Consider the following 21,530-nt stretch of genomic DNA (forward strand, 5'->3'; position numbering starts at 1 on the left):
TTCACATAATCCAACACACACCCAATAATTTCATATATTAAAAGTAAAATGGTTTTATACTTTTTATGTACATTTTGTTGATAATGCACGTGTGGAGTGAATGAAGTACAAAAGTTTTACTTGATTTTTTAATTGATTATCTTATTTGTCACAAGAGATCACTACTTTTACAGAATTTTTTTTTTTTTATGACTGAAAATTTCATGAAGAAATGTTCCAAGGTGGGATAATCATCAAGTTTGACTGAATTGGGGAAACACTTATTCTTCACATGCTTTAATAAACACTTCAGACCAAGACCCATAGCATTTTCCAATATAACTCTATATCTCGCTGTGATTTTCTCCAATAATGAAAAAACATTCAACCATTAAGAACCCAGTAGTGCTAAGCTGCTGGGCATCATGGGAAAGAGAGAGAGAGAAAGAGAGGCAAGGAGAGAGACAGTTGGGCTTTTGAACACCTGAGCAAGGAGCACGTTGCAGATCACATCGCCCAAAGCAACTCAGGCTGATGGAAATGAATAACTAATAAACACAAGTCAGGGAAGCTCCAGGCTAGTGCACCTGAATTACCTTAGCTGAGAAAAACAATCAGGCAGAGGTAGCTCCATGAGGAGGGGGGGTGGGGGGCGGGGAGGGGCAGAGGGGGGCTGACAGGAAGTCACAAGTCTACTGAGACAGAACTGTGATGCCCCCCTTCACTCCACGGAGCTCATTTACTGCTCCTCAGTCTCGATCTCTTCACCTCCACCTTCAGCAGAGATCAAAGTCATCTCTCTGGCTGCCCTCTCGCAAGGAAATCACACCAAAAATATATCCATTATCAGAAATGTTACATGAAGGGTCAGACAGGCCTGCTCAGTGGGCTTCACAGGGTTGGTTAGGCACAGCTGACACTCAAGAAGATGCAATAATATGAATTAAATATGACCCGAGGATGATACAACCATACAGAACTTTTCAGTGAACAGCCACATTTTTAGTCCTTGGGTTTTATTCAGAAAGAAAAACTGATGTTGTGTTTGCCCTGTGGTTGGAGACATCTCCTGGATGAAACATTTACACAACTCTGACCTTGAGATGTAGCCTTTTTAGCAAGCTGCGATGTCCTTGTACAGAGAGGCAGACAACCAGACGCCGTCTCCTCTGCAGCACAGAACAGACAAGGGACTCTGGACTCCTTTGATATCCTTTGAGATTGTCCTTTTCAGTAATATAGCCGAGACAGACTTTATAAAATATCTTATAAACCTTAACATCAGATATCATTTTTAATTTGTGGGCAGGAAAATATCTACGTCCTTCAGGTGAACAGCATATCTGTAAAAAATGAAAGCTGAATAGCACTTGATGCATCGGACTGTTTTTTGTTTGTTTTTACACAGAGATAAGGAAATACAAGGTTGTGAGGAGAAGATAGAAAAAGATATAGAAATCAAAGACTGAATTATACGGACTGACACGTGGAGGTGGAGAGGATGTTGCCAACACTTCATGCTTCTGTGATTCCCACTGCGAACAAATCCTTGTTATTAGTGTATTGATTAACAAGCACTTATAGACAGAGTGGTGAAAAAATGGATGTGACAAGTCGGTGAGCAGGAAGCTGAGCACCGCGCTGAAAGAGTTAAAGTGACCTGCCCTCTTAATAATTTTATTTCCGTTAGTTGGGGCCTTTACAGCCTCTCTTGGATCATTCTCACCTGCTTCAGAGCGAATCAGGCTGTTTGTAATTTATTTAACACTGAAACCACCATGGGATGAAGGCTGAAGGGCAGACGAAATAATTATGATTATTCATAAGAGCTCATTTGTAGTCGGAAGTGTCAGGCGTTGCAGACACCCCATTTAATTAAGGGTTTTCGTTTTAGGTGTGGAAGTAAATGGACACAGGATGGAAGAGGGGGGAGGGGGCGCCTCCATTCAAGGGTTTTGATTGTCTAGGAAAGCTACACCTGAAAGTCTGTGTTTGTCAACAGGGCCCCACAGGCTATCATTGCACTATGTGAGGGATTATAGACTTGTAGAGTCAGTGGTCCAGCCCCTCAGCAGCGCACCGACCTGCCCCAGATGGAGCTTTCTCCCCAGGTCCCAGCGTTATTAATGTCCCATCCAGATAAAGAACAATGCCGCAGCCCGGCTCATCCTGCCACCCCCCGGGGGACACCTGCCACCACTGTACCATACACAGGTTATGTTCCCACATGGAAAAAAATAAAAAATAAAAATATGAAGAATAGCCGGTGCTGTGATATAACAAATCAGAGGTGTATCTCCAGAGGTCATTTGGTTTGGACAAACATACAGAGCCTGGAGGAATGAATGCTCCTTTATCTTTGGCCAAATTTGCAGGAACAGGCAGTTTCCCTGATGTGCTGTATTATTGGTCATTAGCATCAAACTCCAACATCAAAGCCCAGAGTGAAGATCAGTCCCACTGTCAAACGCTCGCCACCTCTTCAATGCCAGCCCCATGGGGCGATTCCAGTTGCCACTGGTAACTGTTTTGGTTGTTATTAATATACAGGAATGTGACGACAGCTTGCGGTGGGAGGCGTCACGCTCCATGGGGGTCTGCTGTCAGATTATCCCCATAGTGGGAATTGATTATTAGCTTTGACTAGGAGAAATATGTCCCAGTTATGTCAAGACCACCAAGGTTCTTATTGAAGAACATTCCTTTTAACAAGTCAAACGTTCATATCTCTCCAGCCTCACCGGGCCGATCACATGCACTCAGATTGGGCTCTCGTCACCGCACCGCTGCCTTTATCCCAGCATATGAGACGTGTAAGCCCTCAGCCCCAGAATGGACACACACAAGGATACACACATACACACTCATTTACTCAACACATGCATGCAGATGCTCTAATCTGCACACATGCTACCACTTTGTGTTGTCATGTAGCTGCTGTAGCAGTAAACTCTTCAACAAGAGATGCACGCAGATGCCCGCTCACTGCTGATCACTGATGGGGAATGAACCCTTCTGTCTGGCTTCAGGCGCATATAGCCAAGCATGACAGGTTGTCATGGTACATTTGAGATACATCCGGGGGGAGACACTCGTGGTTTCTACTTGAGGGGAGGGACAAGATGTGCTGCTCTACATACATTACTGGTCAAACAGATGCACACCGGGAATGAAATTAGGACATCGTAATTATGACATAATAAGACAAACTGTTTGATATGGTGGTGAATACATGATGGTTTCAGTATGAGGAGGGAAAGCATGGTTGTCATGAAGAATATAGTTCATCAGTGCATGTGCGCTCTTATGGGCAAAGCCTGTCCTTGTGCATACAAACAGATCTGAACTGCATGAAGTACTGTATATCAATCAGTGTACTTGCATACTGGTATGTGTCCTGATGATGGACAAGTCAAGAGATCATTTCCATCTTCCTATCACTTCTGTCACATCGTTTCACAGTCCCCCACCCTTGCTACTGTACCGGGTTGGCACGACACAAACCTTGCAGCAGATGCTGCCTCAGGGGGCGAACAGAAGGAGCAGATTATACTGTACAAAAGAAAACAATAAGTCCTTTCTCTTACTGACAAACACACACATAGACAGACATAAAAGGAGACACTAACAAACACAGAAATCCTCAGGGGTCAAAAAAGATGTTTGTGTCTTTCAAGAAGTTGAAGATAATGATTGTGAAGAAGGTTTTTTTTTACTCCGTATTTGTCACGTCTCAGTGAGCTCTCAAAGCGTCTGCGATGTGATTAGACTCTCAACCTTTAACCTGCCAGGAGACGATCTGACCCTTAACCAGAGTTGAAAGTTCTCCATAGTTTTTTTTTTTTACCCTTTCTTCTATCTCTCCTTTTTTCTTTAACAACATTATATTTCCTTTCTCTTGAGTAACACGTCTAAGGTTGTATTGAGAGAGAGAGGTAAAGAAAAACGGGGCAGATCTCTGTCAGCTGTGTGGGAGATACATTTTCCGTGAGTCGCTTTTGTAACCACTGCAAGGAAAGAAAATAACCACACAACAAAAGGAGTCATTGTTCATTCATTATTAAGCATGCGTGTACACTACACACCCACTCACACAAACACACGATCTCCATAAAGTTACACTCAGTTACACTACAGTCACTGCTCTGTATGCACATATAGACAAACTCTGAAAGAAAACATCACATCAAATGCCTCATTCAGATACAGTATGTTTTTAATGTAATTATATTTACATATTCATACAGTTTTTGTTCATTTAGTCTATAATTATCATACTAGTATTTGTTTTTTTGTTTTTTATCCTGAATTACTCCCTTTGGTTTGGTTATGTCTGATACATTTTTCTGATGTTTTGAATGTGTAACTGTTCATCTGGGTTTCACCTGAGTTTGAGGTCAAGCTATAAAACCCCCTCTGTAGGCACATTCATTTTAAAATTCATTTTAATTCAGTTTTAATTCCACACTGAAAATAATCAAATTAAAACGGGAGGAATTCTTCTTCAAGACTGCAGGACGTCCATTATGAATTCAGAAATTCATTAAAGCTATGTGATTAGAAAGCCAAACAATATTTTCTGAATAGCTAATCAAACCTTGGCTCTCTTTTCCAAGAGGGCAAAGATTAATGCAGAATAATGACTATCTGAGGTTGACCTCGGGTGCAGTGGTCCAAGTCTCAGTCCTGCCGTAATTATACACTCGCTTCATTTGCTTCATGCTCCCTTGACCCCCACCGATAGTTTACTGCTGTTACACAAAGCCTGCACCCTTACCTCTGTCTCATTGAGATGGAAGTGTTTTTCTAATCAAACTGTGTAATTCATCCAGTAAAGTAAGAGATGGATCACTAAGTGAATGGACTGTTTTTGCAGTTGCATGATTAAATGAATGAATGATTGATTGGCTGTTTGTGTTTGTGTAATAACTGAGTAATCAGGGCATCTGCAGAGCACTGATATAAACTGTTCATGTTAAGTGGAAGAGAAAAAAAAAACACCCATGTGACCTGAATGAGTCAGTGAAAGAAATCCGTGGAGCTAGGTGTTATCTTGTGGGAGGCATCGATCCTTCACCCTGAACAGTAAATTTAACCCACCAAGTGGCATGAGAATTTAAAGTCTAATTGCTTTCTGCTCCAGATCTTGACTGAAGGCAACTCATTTAAGTGACTCCTCAGGAAAAAAAAAAAAAAGAAGAAGAAGAAGCAAACACATGCACACGCGGCTGACACGATTGGAAAGCCATCGTTTTGCTATGATTAAGTCCACCAAGTGCCGAGCAGCCGCTCCAAGTTAAAAACATTAACTATTCATTGAGCCCAAAGACACGTATTCACATTTTGACACGGACAGAAATCAATTCTCTTCCTCATCCGTCAAGGTGTTCAAACATTCTGCTACCTGGCAGGGACGTGTCAGCGAGTTCAATCCATCACACAGCTCGCTCACCAGTGATCTGACAGATGCACTTGTAAAAGGTCCATCGCTCCATGTTTTTCAATCAATTCAAGTCCCACTCTCGGTTGTTTGTCCATCAAAGCTAAAGACTCCAGCCGGCTACCTGGCTAACATCTCGAATCAGACATGCTTTCGTTTGTTGTTTGCTGATTATTCCGAGCCCATCTGTCATCTTTGACAGTGTAAAGCAGCTCCTTTATAGAAAACAAGTGAGGATCATGTTAATTGGCGTTGTTGCTTAAAATCACGTTGAAAGCTTTCACCTTAAAGAGATGGGTCTGAGAATTAATAGTCGATCCAAAGCCGATTTGAGGTAGGTGGTCCTGTGCGTTCCCCCCTCCCCTTCACCTCCTTGCAGACACGGAGGAGGAGTAAAGTTTGCTGATGTTGGAACAAAGGTTATACCCTCTATGCTGACGATTGCACAGGGAGTAGTTAAAACGACTGTTGGAGGTCAGTGGTCACCAGAGAGTGATGCATGGATCCCGGCCCAGAAATGGCTCTTCTCCAGCGGTCAAGGTCAGAGCCAGATGTCCTGGCCCGGCTGCAGCAGGAGACATGACGCATGTGTGCGTACACATGAGGCTCGACTCTGTCTGGGTTTTATCCTTGTGGCCATTACAACAAACCTGTCATTAACAATGTGTGTTGTCAAGTTGTGTTGAGATGAGCCGGCTGTCTTCTTCAGTGATTGACTCAAAATAGATTTTTTTTTTAAGGCAAATATCAAAATTGCACATGAATATTTATAAGATGTGTTTCATAGTCTCTGCTCATTAAACTTTTACTCTGCTTTTAGTACAAGATGGGAAGCTGTCAAGATATTAATTAGAGAAGTGGAAAACTGCAGGTTTTCAAGATGGTGGATTATCCACATCATCTGCTCTCTGCAGTGGAATAACTTAAACAATAAGTTGTTTATAACCTTGGAATCTGGGAGCTTTATTTGTGTCACAAAATAAAAAAGTCACTGTCAGAATAATAACGAGAAAACAAAAGTTAAAATATCTTGGTTAAAAAAATAAATAAGTGTCCTTACTTATTAATATGTAAATGTTGTCAATTTAAAAGTTTATTTCATAGATACAAGATTTCTCCTACTTCAAGTCCATTCTCAGAGGTAAAGGTCTCACATTTCCCCGTCACTCACACTAGGTTGCGTTTTGAGTCGTGAGAGGCCTCCAGTCTGGCTCACAACACAGAGAATCTGAAAACAACCTTTTTATATCAAGTCTGTGCAGACAGTATTCAGCACAGTGAAGGTTAAACAGCCAAGTGAAGTTACAATAGACAAAACACTTCACTGAGAGGAGACAGGGCTCAGGAGTAACAAAATAAATCTAATGCTTGCTTTCAGTGGCTTTCCTGTCCATTCTCAATAAATTTCCCATGTACTAAATTAGTGACATAGACCTCTCTGACACATGGTTTTCCATAATCTTTAAGTGCAGCAGAGAGCTTTACGAGTCCAGAATCAAACCTAATTCTCTAATAGCAAAGAGCTGCCTGCAGTTCCGGTACATATTTTTCTTCTACTGAAATTAGCACACAAACCAGTTAGTCCTGGCCCATTGTCCTATAGTGATTCCTTGTAGCCTTCGATCTGTCCTGAGGACGTAGCACTGCTCAGAGGGTTTGTCTTGTATACACAACGATGTTTGAAGTTCCTTATGAAACATCAATCACAATCATGTTCATTGGCAGAGAAAACTTACAAATAGTACCTTTAAAAACAAGAATCTTTCAGTGCGGGGGACCTCATAAGAAAGCAAACAAACATAAAGCAACATTTAATAAAGGTGGAAGACAGGAAAAAGTTGATATGGATAGAAACACAAAACACCCAGATGGTTGAGTCTTCCTTTGTTGAAATGATGTTGATTTTTTATTCAAACACTTACAGTACTACTGAGCACCGTTCTGCCTATTTGAAGTATCGACTTACGTAAATAAAATTCTGACATTTTATAACATTACATCTTTTAATATTTTATATGCAAATAAAGAACAGAACCATGTTGCCAGTAAAAACATACAAGAACAGTCAATAATCCAGGAGTGGGTTCTTAAACAACCATTTAGCAGTCTGACTCTGCTCTAATTCAAAAACATTGTACAGGAATTTATTGTTGATCATCACCGAATCAAATGATGGATGCAACATATAATCCTCTCAAACCCCTCCCAGGCTCAGTTAATGCTGCTGTTTTCTCAGCTTGCTGTACAGAAATGATCTATGCTCCATGCACACACATTTCAGGGTGCAGAGTGTGAGGTGAATTCAGTTTTCTGAAGTGCAGTAAATATCATTCAACTTTCATGCAAAGCAGCTCTCATGTTTCAGCGGCTCAGTTGAGGCAGTGTTTTAATATCCTGCCTGGTTTTTCCTCCTTTTCTGTCTCTTCCCAGTTTTTTCTCTTTTCTTCTGCGTTTGAAGGAGTAGTTTTTTTGTCTTGCAGGTATTACTTTACCGTTTTCAATTTGAACTGGATTCTGAATTCACGTAGTTGAATATAAATTGTCCTCAGTTGGTAGTATAATGAAAAGCAGCATCTTGGTTTCTCCCACACTCTTTGTGGAGAGAGGACGAGGCTAAACAGAGTGGCAGCTTCGCAGCACATCATCATCACTCGATAGAACTGATTAAACACATCACCGCAAGCCTAGTCATAATTTGCCACTTAACGAGAACTTCCTGCATAGTGTTGCACCTCAGACGCAGCTGAATGTTAACATGATTAATGATGTGAAATGCATATTTAGCCCATGGATGGAGAGAGAGGGAGAAAAGGCGAGACAGCAGGAGCACAGTGGATGATGGACCAACATGCCGTAATTAGTGGATAAGGTAAACAGCCATGGGGGAAGCCAAAGGGCGGGTTCACAGCTGGTTAGTGGATGCTCTCATTCTGGCATTCAGTATCCTCAGGGCTCATGGAGGGAAAAGGCGAAGGAGGAAGTCAGGAAATGCAGCAAGTTCACTGAGGAGCAGTGGGGCGTGCTTCTGTGTCCATTCATTTTTAAGGAATATATTTATGTGAGTGTGTGTGTGTGTGTGCATGTGTGTGTCCATCCACACAGAACCATAGCACACTCTACACTGTGAGAAACTGGACTTTTCACTGTCTTCTTCCATCAGCTGGAGACAGCATGTTGCTCATACTCACAACTGATTGGTGGTTGGCCTGTAACCTTGGCAACACAGGTTGTAGGGGGGAATTTTCTTCCTTTTTTTTACCTGAAAGGTTTAAGAATTGGTTTGGTAACTAAAATAATGCTGGTTTAACTCATTGCATTTCCCCAATCATTTGACCTCCACATCCTCTTCATGTCGACATGATGAAAGGAAAGATGCTCTTCTGTGATTTAAACAGCAAATTTTAAGAAAATATCCCACATGCTGCAATTTTTTGTCAGTGGAAATTATGACTTTTCGTCTGGAAAAACTGCTTTGAACTTTTACATTTGCTGTCAGAAAGCTCTCTCTCTTCATACAGTACAGAGGAGTGTGGAAAACAAAAAGTTTTTCAAAGATCATGGTTAATAAATGATCCAGAACTTGACTTTGAAAGAATGGTTTGGATTTCTGTGTTACGTTTTGATTCAACAAAAGAAAGAAAATCAACTGGAAAAGTGCATAATTTTTTTTTTTTTTTTGCAACAGTGCTTTGTGGCTGAATAGTTAATAATAACAGGGACAAAAAGTTGCAGCACAAATGAATGTGAAACAACAGGGAAGCACATTTCCTCATATGATTAATTGAACATGGTATGGGGTGCTGTTTGTAAATATGCTCATGCTGAAAATAACAGCAACATTTTGTCACATTTAGCTTCAAACCATGTTTAAAAATGTGGTGTGAATTTTTGAAAGTCACTTTTTAGCACATTTAACACAATATTTGTTAACTTTAAAATTTCAAATGTTACACCTAAATGTTAAATATAAATAGCCTACTAAATATTTATTGGAGCTAAGCTAATGTGCAGGGCTTCAAACTGCAGTAACAACTGTGCTAGAGTACAGCTAACAGCACATCCTGACAAACTGACAGTGATACATTTCTATTCTAGTCCATGTGTGAGCTTCCACCGGCTCCGGCATCCAGCAGCCCTCCGCAACACGCAGAGCTTCTGTTTTTGCCGGACGCCAGAACACGGCGCATACACTTAGGGACTGTTCGTTATTTATCATCAGTGCCACCGGAGGGATTCACGGGACTTTTTTTTTTTTTACATGACCCCCCTGTCAGAGTCAGTAAATTTTAACGTGACCCTGCATTAAGCCTTATCAAAAGATACATGACCCCCCCCCCCCCCCAGCCATCAACACGTGACATCGCATCACTTAGCGCGTGACACTACATTATTTCATTTTGACAACCATGTGTGCAACTGCAACACCTTCTCATCACAATGCCATTTATCAGCTGTTATTAAACCAACTCGTCAATAACAGAATCGCGATTTTGGACCAGCTCACATTACACAACAAACCATTAATAATTAATCCACACTCAAACCGAAGCAACAATAATGTGAACTGCACTCAACAACGTATTATTACAAGGTTTACGACAGATATAACAGACAATCAGCTGTGTGTGTGTGTGTGTGTGTGTGTGTGTGTGTGTGTGTGTGTGTGTGTGTGTAAGAAAGAGAGGGAGGGAGGGAGAGAGAGAAAGTAGATAAAACCAGCTAACTGTTAGCTACCGTAGCTCAGGCGTCGGTCTCCCGTCAGGTAAAAGCTGCCGTTTATTCCTCAAATGTAGTTCATGAAGTTGAGCCTCTCCGGTACAGTTATCCATCACTGCTGTTGAATTAGCCGCTAAACTGCTGGACGCGAAAACCGAGGGGGCGTCTGTTTGTTTACAATTCACGAAAGCAACGTGAACGTACGTGCTGCTCACAGCCTCTGTACAGTACTGAAGTTCAGTGTTTCCTCCAGGATTTTTTAAAAGAGTGGCGGCGAGGGTGGTCTGATCGACGGGGGGGGGGGGTGCGCACGAGACCGGATCGTCGACTAGTCGCTGATGACATCATTCATATTTTTCCCATCATAACTACAATCCCAGGAGGAGGGAAATGCTCTGCAACAATCTGTATTCACTGACTGACAGCTCACGCACAGAAATGAGTCCACAGAACAGCAGCTTTATAAACAACAAGCTGTAAATCAGTTTGTTTTTTTGTAACATATAGGCTACAGGTGCAAAAGAAAATACTGTAGCTACTGTTCATTAAACAATTAGGGAGGAAAACGACACACAGGCCTCGTCACCATCACAGTCCTGCTCAGTCACAGTTTTACTCACAGTTTTAGTTTTTCCTGGTTGGTTGCTGCTGTTGTTGTTGTTGTGCGCGACGTAAAGCTGTCGATATGAGCGGAGTTTTTTTTTTTTTAATTGCCGGCAGCCCGACACACTGCGGCGGAAGCGGCAGTTTCTCCTGCTCTCTCTCTCCACGCCGGTCAAACATCGACCCGTCTGTAGCTACTCGGTTTTCCACACACAGGTCTGTCTCTAGCGCTGTATGTAGCCTATGGATGTGTGTCTTGTGTGCAGACGCAACTGACAAATATTTATAGACGGACAAGCAAACTTAATCATCATTTATTTTATTTTGAAAATTGACCGGATTCTCTCGCCTTTTCTGTGCCTGACTTCCTGTCTGTTACGCGCTCGTTCTATCCAGCTTGACGGCGCTCGTATTTTTTTCATTCAGCGCACTCAGCTGTTGTTTCAAGCCGCTACTCTTGTAGCCTACTGTTACATGATCAGCGACTAGTCGACGTCAAGCTCAAAACGTCATTGTGGAGCAGGGGACTAGTCTGTGCAACCCCTAGTGGAAAACCTGCTTTACATTGTTTTAACATTAAAAAAAAAAAAAAAAAAATCATCATCATTCTGAAGGTGTGGCGGCTTTTATTTTGCCGTGGCGGTGCGCCACGATCAATTACATGTAGGAAACCCTGAAGTTAAACTCACTCACCCATAAAACACGTGCTAAGCAGTGTGCAAAGTCCTCATTTAGTTCTTGGCGAAGCGGTTAGCATCGTCGCCTGCGGTGCGGGAGACCTGGGTTCGAAACCCACTCAGGGCAGACCAGAGCGATACAAAATAACGTTGTGATTTGGGGGCCGTTGCTCTCATTGTCATCAGAGCTGGCAGCTTTGAAATGAACCGTTTTTGTTTTGTTTTTGTTTTTTGCGGGCATTGCAGTGTTCTCCAGACAAAAAGTTCAATGACCCCCCTCGCTGACCTTTTTTTTTTTAGTGGACCCACCCCTCAACAAAGAATATTATGACACGACCCCCCCCTACTTTCCTCCGGTGGCCCATTCCATAAATAACGAACGGTCCCTTAGCACAGAGCAGCTTGTGTGAGACAGGGAATCGTGTACAAATTACAAAACAAAACACGGGGTTAATTTTCAAAATAAAATACACCGTGTTAACGGTAGATCATACTTCCCACACTACACCTTGAAAATGTTTTAATGGGCTGAGGCCGGCCTGAAGTCAACAGGTCAGAGGTTTTCAGACACCATTTTACCCCGTTGACACAGTGAACGAGGAAATACTGATTGTAAAATCACAAAATAGGCACCGAATTGTTGCACGCGATCGGGATGCTCATGGGAAATGGGGTCTTCCTTCGGGCAAAACACTACCGCTTTGGTCCACTGGCACCGCCAATCTCAACCAAAAATGAAAGTTCTTAAGTATTGCTTTAAAGCAGAAGTAAGCGGAATGTTTATGTTAATATAAGTCTTAAATAGTTATATCTTCCAACAGCAATCACTTACATAGAGTGTTTGGTCCGAAACACGGGTCTGTCAGTCACTCTGCTCTGCTGCTTGTATACTTCCTTGTATCCTACAACCTTTATCCAATGAGGAGAGAGAACGGCATGAAGGGCTGTGTGTGCAGCCAAGGGATGCGCGTGAATGTGGTGACGTAGGGACGAGGACCAATAGATCAATGATGAGGGCGGGGGCTGCTAACTCCATCGGCTTACTTCTGCTTCAACTATTTAATACATTTCAAAGTTAACAAATATGGTGTTAAATGTGCTAAAAAGTGACTTTCAAAAATTCACACCACTTTTTCAAACATGGTTTAAAGCTAAATGTGATGAAATGTTGCTGTTATTTTCAGCATGAGCAGCTTTACAAACAGCACCCCATAACAAAGGGGTGTGGTAAGTTAATTGGGAGAACATTTCCTGGGGGTTAACAGGTTTTTTATTTAACATCTCCCTGCTACTCACACAGGTGACTCGCCTGCGAAGAAAGGTTTTTTTTAAAATAATCTTACACCTAGAATACAGACGCACACACATACAGACACAAGTGGAGAGTAAGAGAGATAGAGGGAGAGCAGGGTCTTGATGAGAAGATGAGAACATATTTGTTTTTCTCACATAGCTGGAGGAAGAATTCAGTCGATGTTAATGAGAGGCAATTAGTTTTGATTAAAAATGAGATTGCTCCCTAACATGCAATGTAGCTATATAAAAACAGAATAATGATTCATTTCTGTTGGTATAAGACATTATTGTCAACAGCAGAAGTACCCGTGCAGCAGTGATACGATTGCTCTGAGGCCAAAGAGAAGGAAAAACATTCATTTAGATAACACGCCTGTGTGTACCTCAGGAGTTGCTCATAATATATTGGTGGGAGCACAGATAAAAACGTGCCTGTGTAGAATATGTCACAAAATGTGTTTGCGTCGGAGGCGTCTGCGTTTGTTCAACTTTTTGTGATGATTCCGCCCACATTTTAATCTCCTTACTCCTTGTGTTTACTCCTTGTGTTTTTTAATAGTGTTATTTATTCCTGCTTTCAATTCCCATCTGTGTTGTGTGCATACAGTACGACGGTGCACAAATGTGTTTGTGTGCACAAAGTGTCCATGTGATAAACTAACCTGCTTTGTCACATGTCTGTGCTCACCCTCCCCAGCGTCCATTGTAATTGGGAAATGGTGGTGTGAGATGGAACCATGTCTGGAGGGAGAGGAGTGCAAGACTCTGCCTGACAACTCTGGATGGATGTGCTCCTCTGGGAACAAAATCAAGACCACAAGGGTGAGACTTCATGCATGCATGCACGTACACACACACACCCACGCACGCACGTACACACACTTTTGCATTAATACACATTCACAGATCGACACCCACAATGCAGAGATGCAAATGTACCTGTGCAATACATCATACTAAGCACAACCAAATGTGGACACAAGCACTCTATTTCCAAACAATCCATGTCGAATATGTCACAGCGATTTTGATTTTCTATTCAACTTTTCTTCTTAGACTTGAAATGAGAACATTACAAAAACAATAACAAGATGCTGGGTCTAAATACTTGGATTAAATGGTTTAACAAAGCTTCTCTGCCACCTGCCTGCTTCATTTTAATCTTTTGTCACTGAACAATCAAACACACATGGTAACAAACCAGTGGGTAAAAACTGATGTGCACAAGTTGCACTGTATCGACTGTTCCTTCTTCTCAACAAGTCGAATTCTGTTCCGGTGTAAGCAACCAATCCACAAGGGCCCATAGTAGTAAAGAACAAACATAAAGCAGGCAGTAAACAAACAGGTGGGCTCTGCCTCAGGCCACGCTCCTCTCAGAGATAAAGTTAACGGCCTCTCTGCTCCTGCACTGCCTTTCGGCTCTGTAAACTGACTGCAAATGCGGCATGCAAAAATAATGAAGGGAGTTAAGTACTCAAAGCTAGCAGTCCAGCACTCTGTGACAGGTTGATCACCCGATTTGTATTCATTTAATTGACCCACCCCACCCCACCCAACTCTCCTCCAGCCCCCTCCCTCTGCTCGTGATCAGAAACCCCCCCCCACCACCACCACCACCTCCTCCCTTTCCGTATCCTCTTATTGCTTAGTGACAATGACTTTGAATAGAAGCAGAGACTAATGTGATGGCAGGGAAAAGAGGGAACAGCCAGTGAAGGTTAGACCACACGGGGCTTCCCAAGGTTGTTCTGCAGATTTATATGCCAGCAGATAGGCATAAAGCTTTCACTGGGCCCCTCACAGCCGCCACAGGCTTAAAAGTTTCAGAGAGAAGTTGATCGAATGGGGTTTTGCCAGCCTGTCAAGGTAAGGTGCAGTACTTGGTTCACTTTAAAGAATGCATCTCTAATTCTCTATTCAGGCCTTTGCACAATTTGAAATAAGTAAACCTGAAATGGTGATTGTCTTTATGTAACTTGGGACGAGTCATTTTCTTAATATTCCCTTGAGAAACTTAAGGAAAGATTGTAAGATCTTGCACACAAATATAGACAAAAAAATCATGTATATTATGATTAAAAGGGTTTTGGATTAATTTAAACAAAAATGAGAAGAGGGCCAAAGGTCAGGCCTGAAGGTGCTTTACTACCCAATACACACGTGTCCTTTTTTCTTGACCCTCTCTTTACAGAACACCCAGCCATACTCCCCTTTTTAGCTTCCGGAAGCAAAATGCAGAGGATGCGTCAACAGAAATTGAGCTGCATTCTTGCTTCTGTAAAGGTTAGTCTTTTTCTCAAGCTGTTCTCTCTTTCTGTTTTCCCGTCTCTCTCTCACATCACTGTATGCACTCGAGTGTCAGGCAGTAGGAGTGGGACCAACTCATGTTCAATGACTTCTCATTAACCCAAATGCTCAGCTCGAAATAATCAAGTGTGTGTTTACATGCTGTGCATGATTGGGCAGGCGTGACACAAATACTGAACGCACCGCCACCCACTGTAAATATTTATCACCCGGCACAGGCAGCACACGCATAAATAAAAAGTAAGTTGCTTCGTTTTCCTCATAAACTGTGACACGTGTAGCAGGATAGTATGGGTAAACGTGCAGAAACTGTAGCAGCGCTTTCATTTACAACTGTAGAGACACACAGCGAGCCAGGTCCACCCCTCAGCAGAACCCTGCTGTCTGTGATCGGTGTGTAATGGCAGGATCAGTCCCTCCTCCTTTCATTGCTTCCTTTGTTCCATGTCCTGTTTTTGCTATCGGCGACTGTGTGGGCTTGATTACAGTGCCTTGCACTGGTCTGCCAATCCCATTAGGCACTAATCTGTGACATGCTACTTGCTCCTCTCTGTGTTTGCTCCTAGTTGTGCACACACACACGCACATGTTTGATGTGTTTGATATGTATGTGTTTGTGCGTGTATGTACGCGAGACCCCCGGGCAGACCTCTTCCCTTTTTCGTTGTGTGGCTCCTTATCAGAGTCCACTTGATATCCTGATCCCCCTCTGAGGGTCTTGTTGAAGCAGCTATCAGCACACAGCATAGCCCACAGGCTACATGAAAGGCCTTTTATCCTGCACTCTGCTCTCCGTTTTAATCAACATTCCTCATTCACCTGCCTCTCAGGCCAAATTGCCTCATTTGTATTTGTTTTGTCACAAGTCAGCAAACCCACAACACAACACTGTGGTGTTTTTTTCTTGTTTTGTTTTTTTCATTATTTATTTGTTTGTTTACTTTCTTTTTTATTATTCACAGCCATTTTATTTCCTGCAGGTTTTCATTTTGCTCTGAAAAGTGTCAGTGAAGCGCAATGAGGCAGGCACGCACGCACACATGTTCACCCACACATCACCATTTTTCATAAAAAATTGGCATGAAAAGTAAAAAAACAAAAAACAAACAAGCAAAGCCAGTGCCTGACACCCATGTTTCTTCTTTTCTTTCTTTATGTCTTTCAGAGAGGGAGCCCTTCATTGCCTGTTCTGTAGCAGCAGACAAGGCAGGCCCTTTTGTTTGTGGAAGTCACAGTGAGAGCGAGGCTGGGGAGCACCTTCCAAAACACTCGCCCACCATAGATCTGCATTACCCGCTCCACTGGCTAAATAGATCAATCCATTTCTGCTCCCTCCAAACAATTATACACCTTAAGAGAGACAGGCAGAATGAGAGAGGCTGTAATGAAAACATCTTTTGTCCTACTCGTTCTTCTCCCCTGCTTTTGATGATAGTGAAATGAATTATTTTTGTTTGATAATCTCACTATCAGTGTGATGGAGTGAGTATGAATATGTCCCCAGTATCAGGTCAAAACATACATAATACAAACCTCATCAGGCATTATTATTATTTTGTTTTATTTTATCTCACACTACAACATAACCATTTATTCGTGCACAATATTTGTTTTTACAGTGCAAGTCCACAGCAGTTTCACTAAGGAGTATGTAATTGCTCAGATTAGTGAGGGCTATGCCTTACACTCCAGTGAAGCATAACACTTTTTCACACTTCTACACACAGTGTGAATCCCTTCTAACTACAGTAGTCCACCATGATTTGCTGTACTCGCTGCTCAGAGAGCCACGTGTCCCCTTATTAAAATGAGCAGGCAGGGGGAGGGGAGGAGGGGAGGTGGGGGCACTTTTTCAAGCAAAATAACACACTGTGACAAGATGTAACCCATCTGTGAGACAGTTTCAGAGCAAAAGTGACCTGCCAGCAGATGCATCACCATCTAATTTGTCAAACCTGGAGACCGCGCGATGCAGTTGATCAAACTGAACTCCAAGCGGCCATGCCACATAAAGTTCAACTTTACAGAGAAAATCATCTGTCTCACCTCCGTGCTTGACAACACTCCTCCTTCTCCTTCACTCCTGTGTAATGTCATCATGAAGACCAACATAAAATCATACACATGTGGTAAACAGTGTGTCATTTGGAATAAATAATAAATGACTCTTTTTTTTTTTTTTAAGTATGAGACTACAAGCTGACAGAAGGCAGCAAATACTGCCCAGGTTGTCATCCTCATGACATTTTTATACAGGTTTGGAGTGGAGGAGTTCATTCCAAGTGCTACTGATTAATTTATACTTGTTTTCTTTGCTTTTTCCATTGTCAATGTCACATTAAATGGATCTTGATGTATTTTGTCGTCTGGAGTCTTCTGTTTTTAGAGGGTGCTCTTTACTGCTGTTTGAAGAGGTTTCTCAGCCGGCATGATTGATTTGTTCAGCGCTAAACGAGAAAGGGGGGAAAGGGTAGGCTGTGTTTGCACTAAATTCTTTTGCTAAGGCAATTGTCCTTGGCTCCTTTTACTAACTGAAGTCTGAGTAAATTGCAATTTAATGCGGCTAGCAAATTAGAATGCAGATGGCTTAGTTGCCAGCAAAGATGGGGATAGGCAGGAAATCCTTGAGCAATCCACTGCTACCTGCTGCACTGTTCATTTGAAGAGACAAAGAGAGGACAAAAAAAGAACCGGACACTTTGAGTCACACACACACACACACGCACGCGCACGCTCACTCACTCATATGCATGTGGGCTGAAATGACAGCATTTGCATACAACCCCTTTTCTCTCGCTAACAAACCTCTGGTGGATTGTGACTGAGATAGAGAGAGAGCTGTAATGTGTAACCTGTTACTGCTCTTCTTCTGGCAGAGGTCATTTCTTCTGCTTCACTATTTTTGATATGTCGGCACACACATAGATGGAGATGATATAGATGCAAATTGCCAGGCAGATGAGGCCAGAGGATTATTTCGGTTAAGGACTATGAATGAAAAGAGTAAAAGACGCTGTTACAAGAACTGAAGGAGAAATCATTGTGTTAAATGTGGGACTGCCATTTAGAGTAACACGGAGGGAAAAACTACAGTGCAACTACCTAAATAAGCAATGATGTAGTCAGTGAAGGAGAGCATGTCAGCACTGTGTACGTCAGTTAAGTCTTTCTTTTACGTCTAGCTGTGAGACAGATATGACATCTGTCTTTAGAAGTCACTTGATCTTTAAAAAAAAAGTCAAACAATGAAGTTGTTTCAAGTGATGGCTCCTGTGTTTCAAAAACTTTTCAACATCAGTGTCCTCAAGCAAGAAAGATCTAGAAAATCTTCAGCCCTGTGAACAAACCCTGTGAGAGCTGTGCGATCACACAAATATGATGTTTTACTGTTTAAAAAAAAAACGTGTTAAGAAATTATTAATCTGCATCTGCTCAAAACACAGATGATACATTCAAGTGCAGAACTGAAGAGAGCTGCAAATGACACCTCATTCTGCCAAACCTTTAAATCAATTCATTTGAACTGAAAACATTCAGGTTTTCAAACAATAGTTTATGACTCTAAAATAGTTTTTGTTTATTTTTGTTGTTTATTCAACAACTCAGTGTTGAATTAAACCCAGTTTGCACTGTAATGCCCGCTGTTTCTGCTTTAACAAACAATGCAGTGGGCAAGCACAGGTGCACACTACTCTACACAGAGGAGAAAAAAAGGTTATAAAATAGGAGCTCTCTTGCTAGCATGTCCAACATACTGGAGCTCTGAGACTCGATGTGCCACGGCACACACAGTCCCAAGTAGCTCCTTCCACAATCAAATCCACACACCTGGCTACCACCTGCCAGGCCTGCTGGAAATGTCATGGCTGTATTTCTTAGTTGAACAGGATTATGGGATTTCTAATTGGCTCCACAGTGTGCAGGTGACTTCAGATTTATCCACTCACACAAATCTCAAGGCAGCAAAATAAGTGGAAAATGTGATAAAAGCAAGTTGAAGAAATATTCTGGCAAACATTTGCACACTTTAGCCACACAGGCGGTCGTGAGAGGGCAAAGAACTCAACTGCTTTAACTGTTGCAGACATCACGCACACAGATTTTATTGAGCTTCAGGTTGAGCAGGATGCTGAAAAGCCGGACATTCAATAGCAGTCTCAAGGTTGCACAATGTACCATTGAAATGTGTCCAGGTCTGCAGCTGAGGCTGAATAAGAGTCCCTGAACCAGAGTCACGGAGAGACAGCTCAGACTCCACAGTGGGGGCCTCGATCCCATTTAGCAAAGCCAAAGTCATTTTATCAGGTCCTCAGCTTTGATTGGCTGGCTTGGTATGAAGGTGCAAACGATGGGTGCAGGCAAGCTGGGGGTGGAAAGGATGTTGCTAAAATGGTCTGAGGTGAAGTAAAAATATGCCACAGTGTCAGATTGTGTAGCAGACATACACAGCATGGAAACACATCAGGTGTTTTATTTTTCCTTTTTAAGCCTCCTCTAAATATATCCCAGTTTACCTATAAATGCCAAACGCACCTTAATTTTCAGTGTTGTTTCCACTCTTATACGCCAACTGTTTCTAGTAGAAGCGGGAACCAGGGGGTGAGACGAGGCTGTACAAAGCCTCCGCATTTCAAAAGACTCCCCGTGTTTTTGAAACATGCGAACGGAGCAATTCTTCGGGGTCTAATCCTTGCACACTTGTATGCCTTTGTTCTATCTAAGTGTATGTGTGTTTTCTCTCCTTTCCTCTTCCTCCTGTGTGTTGCAGATTCATCCCAGGACCTAACAGAGAGCTCCCATTGCAGGGCTGCGTGCCAGGCTCTTCCCCTCATCTACCCTTTCTCTTCCCCACCGAACGGACTAAAACTATTACATCCGTGGCTACTGACTGGATTACCTGGGACCACAGAAAGGATATCCACCCAGATAAAACAGCTTTGCTCGCGTGGTGCCAAGGATTTCAAACCAGACTAATCCCCTGTTTGATCAATGAGCCCCATGTTGGTGACTCTCCTCTTCCACACAGCTGTGGCCAGTTTCCGACCTACTCTCTCTCTGTTTCCCTCACTTTGTCTCCCCCTCGAAAACTGAAACAGCTTAGCAGGGGTTATTTGGAGGTTGTTAAAACATTATTTGAAGATATTCGCCCCGCCTGCCTGAAATGTAAATGGGTTGAGGAGCTTACATGGACCTGAACATGGGATCCGCAGAACCATGGGAGATAAATTACCTCGATATCCTGTTATTTCTGTGTGGAAGGTATTTGTGTTGTGGACTCACAAATTTAGAAGGATGGCTTTGCTGTAAAGACACAGAGAAGATTTAGCTGAGGAACAATGGATTCTCAGTGAACGAGACCACTAGCAGCCTATAAAGAGTTCTTGAAAAATCATTGGGAGGCTTCAAGGTCTGTCCCTCATGGCCTCACCTTCAAACTCCTTGATGGACATTTGAATTTGACTCTTATTCGTGGGCATGCCCAATGTAAATCCATGAGCACATCCTTTCTTTGTATGTAAGATAATGTGTGTAAATATACATATATAAATACATTACAAATAAGATGAGAGGTCCAAGAAGCTGAGAAATATATTTAAGACTCTGTTTGGAACTCCACATATTGATCAGGCTGTTGTCCCAACATGGTGTGTACAGGACTGCTTTACAGTGTATGCTTGCATTGGAAAAAGCCACAGTGGAGTCATAAAAATAAGTATCGGTCACTTTCGTCATCCAGCAATGCTGTTGGTTAAGCCAGAAAATGCTTGTAGTTTCTGTAAAGATGAGGAAAAACACTGTATAGATCTGCCTCACAAAAGAAAGCAGCACTAACAACAACCCCTGAGCCACTCAGATACAGTAGGGAGTTAGAGCAGTGTCAGAAAAAAATGGGCCATAATCGGACGGTTAGTGTCTGCTTCTGCTGCTGAGAGTGGTCCATGGCTGCACTCTCCACAACAGCAGTGTGATCTCCCTCTCACACACCAGAGAGACATGATTTATTCTAAATGACAGTGAGAACGTATTAGTCACAATGGAGAAACATACAGTTATCCCCCAGTAGATATAAGTACATTACAGGACAGCCTTATGAGAAATAAAAATGGTTTTCTATACTGATACTGTATGCTGCCTCCCATTCCTTCATATGGTAACTGATATTTTTGAAAAATGTCCCTTTTATGACTTGCTTGATATGTTGTAATATGTTCGTGGAAGATCTTGTCAAGAGTTTCATTTATATGATATGTTAACATTGTGAACAGAGTTTTTGCTTGAGTAAACAAGCAATCAACAACAGCACAAGGCGAGTATGAAAATGACTTACGGGCAGTCAGACACACATGCAGTAAACACACAAACAAATCTGTGATGCTTCATTTATACAATTCCCTTGGTGGCAGAGTGGATTTATCAGAACAGCACATTCAATTCATTCATGCAATTAGAATAAAGATTTCCAATATCGTGCCAGGCGAAATTCCAGATGATTTTCAATATCAGCCTCC

The 21,530-nt window shown here is 42.2% G+C and overlaps 1 protein-coding gene across 4 annotated transcripts in view; it reads left to right on the forward strand.

Moving 5' to 3' along the window:
* Positions 1 to 21,141, forward strand: part of tafa1b (TAFA chemokine like family member 1b) — a 111,700-nt gene extending 90,559 nt beyond the window's left edge. For 2 of the 4 annotated variants that reach the window (XR_015035834.1, XR_015035836.1), the window contains exons 4-6: positions 13,409 to 13,533; positions 14,906 to 14,997; positions 16,187 to 17,378. Coding sequence is in view for 1 of the 4 variants with exons in the window: in XM_085776166.1 (XP_085632292.1) it covers positions 13,409 to 13,533; positions 19,790 to 19,807 (143 nt within the window). In the remaining 3 variants the exon portion in view is untranslated. Of the gene's footprint in view, positions 1 to 13,408; positions 13,534 to 14,905; positions 14,998 to 16,186; positions 17,379 to 19,789 lie in introns of those variants that run through there. The other 2 variants (XR_015035835.1, XM_085776166.1) reach the window with 2 other exon arrangements.
* Positions 21,142 to 21,530: the final 389 nt, after the last annotated feature.

This window comes from Trachurus japonicus, chromosome 5, assembly GCF_045865225.1.
Source record: "Trachurus japonicus isolate A0001 chromosome 5, Traja_1.0".
Classification (NCBI taxonomy): domain Eukaryota; kingdom Metazoa; phylum Chordata; class Actinopteri; order Carangiformes; family Carangidae; genus Trachurus; species Trachurus japonicus.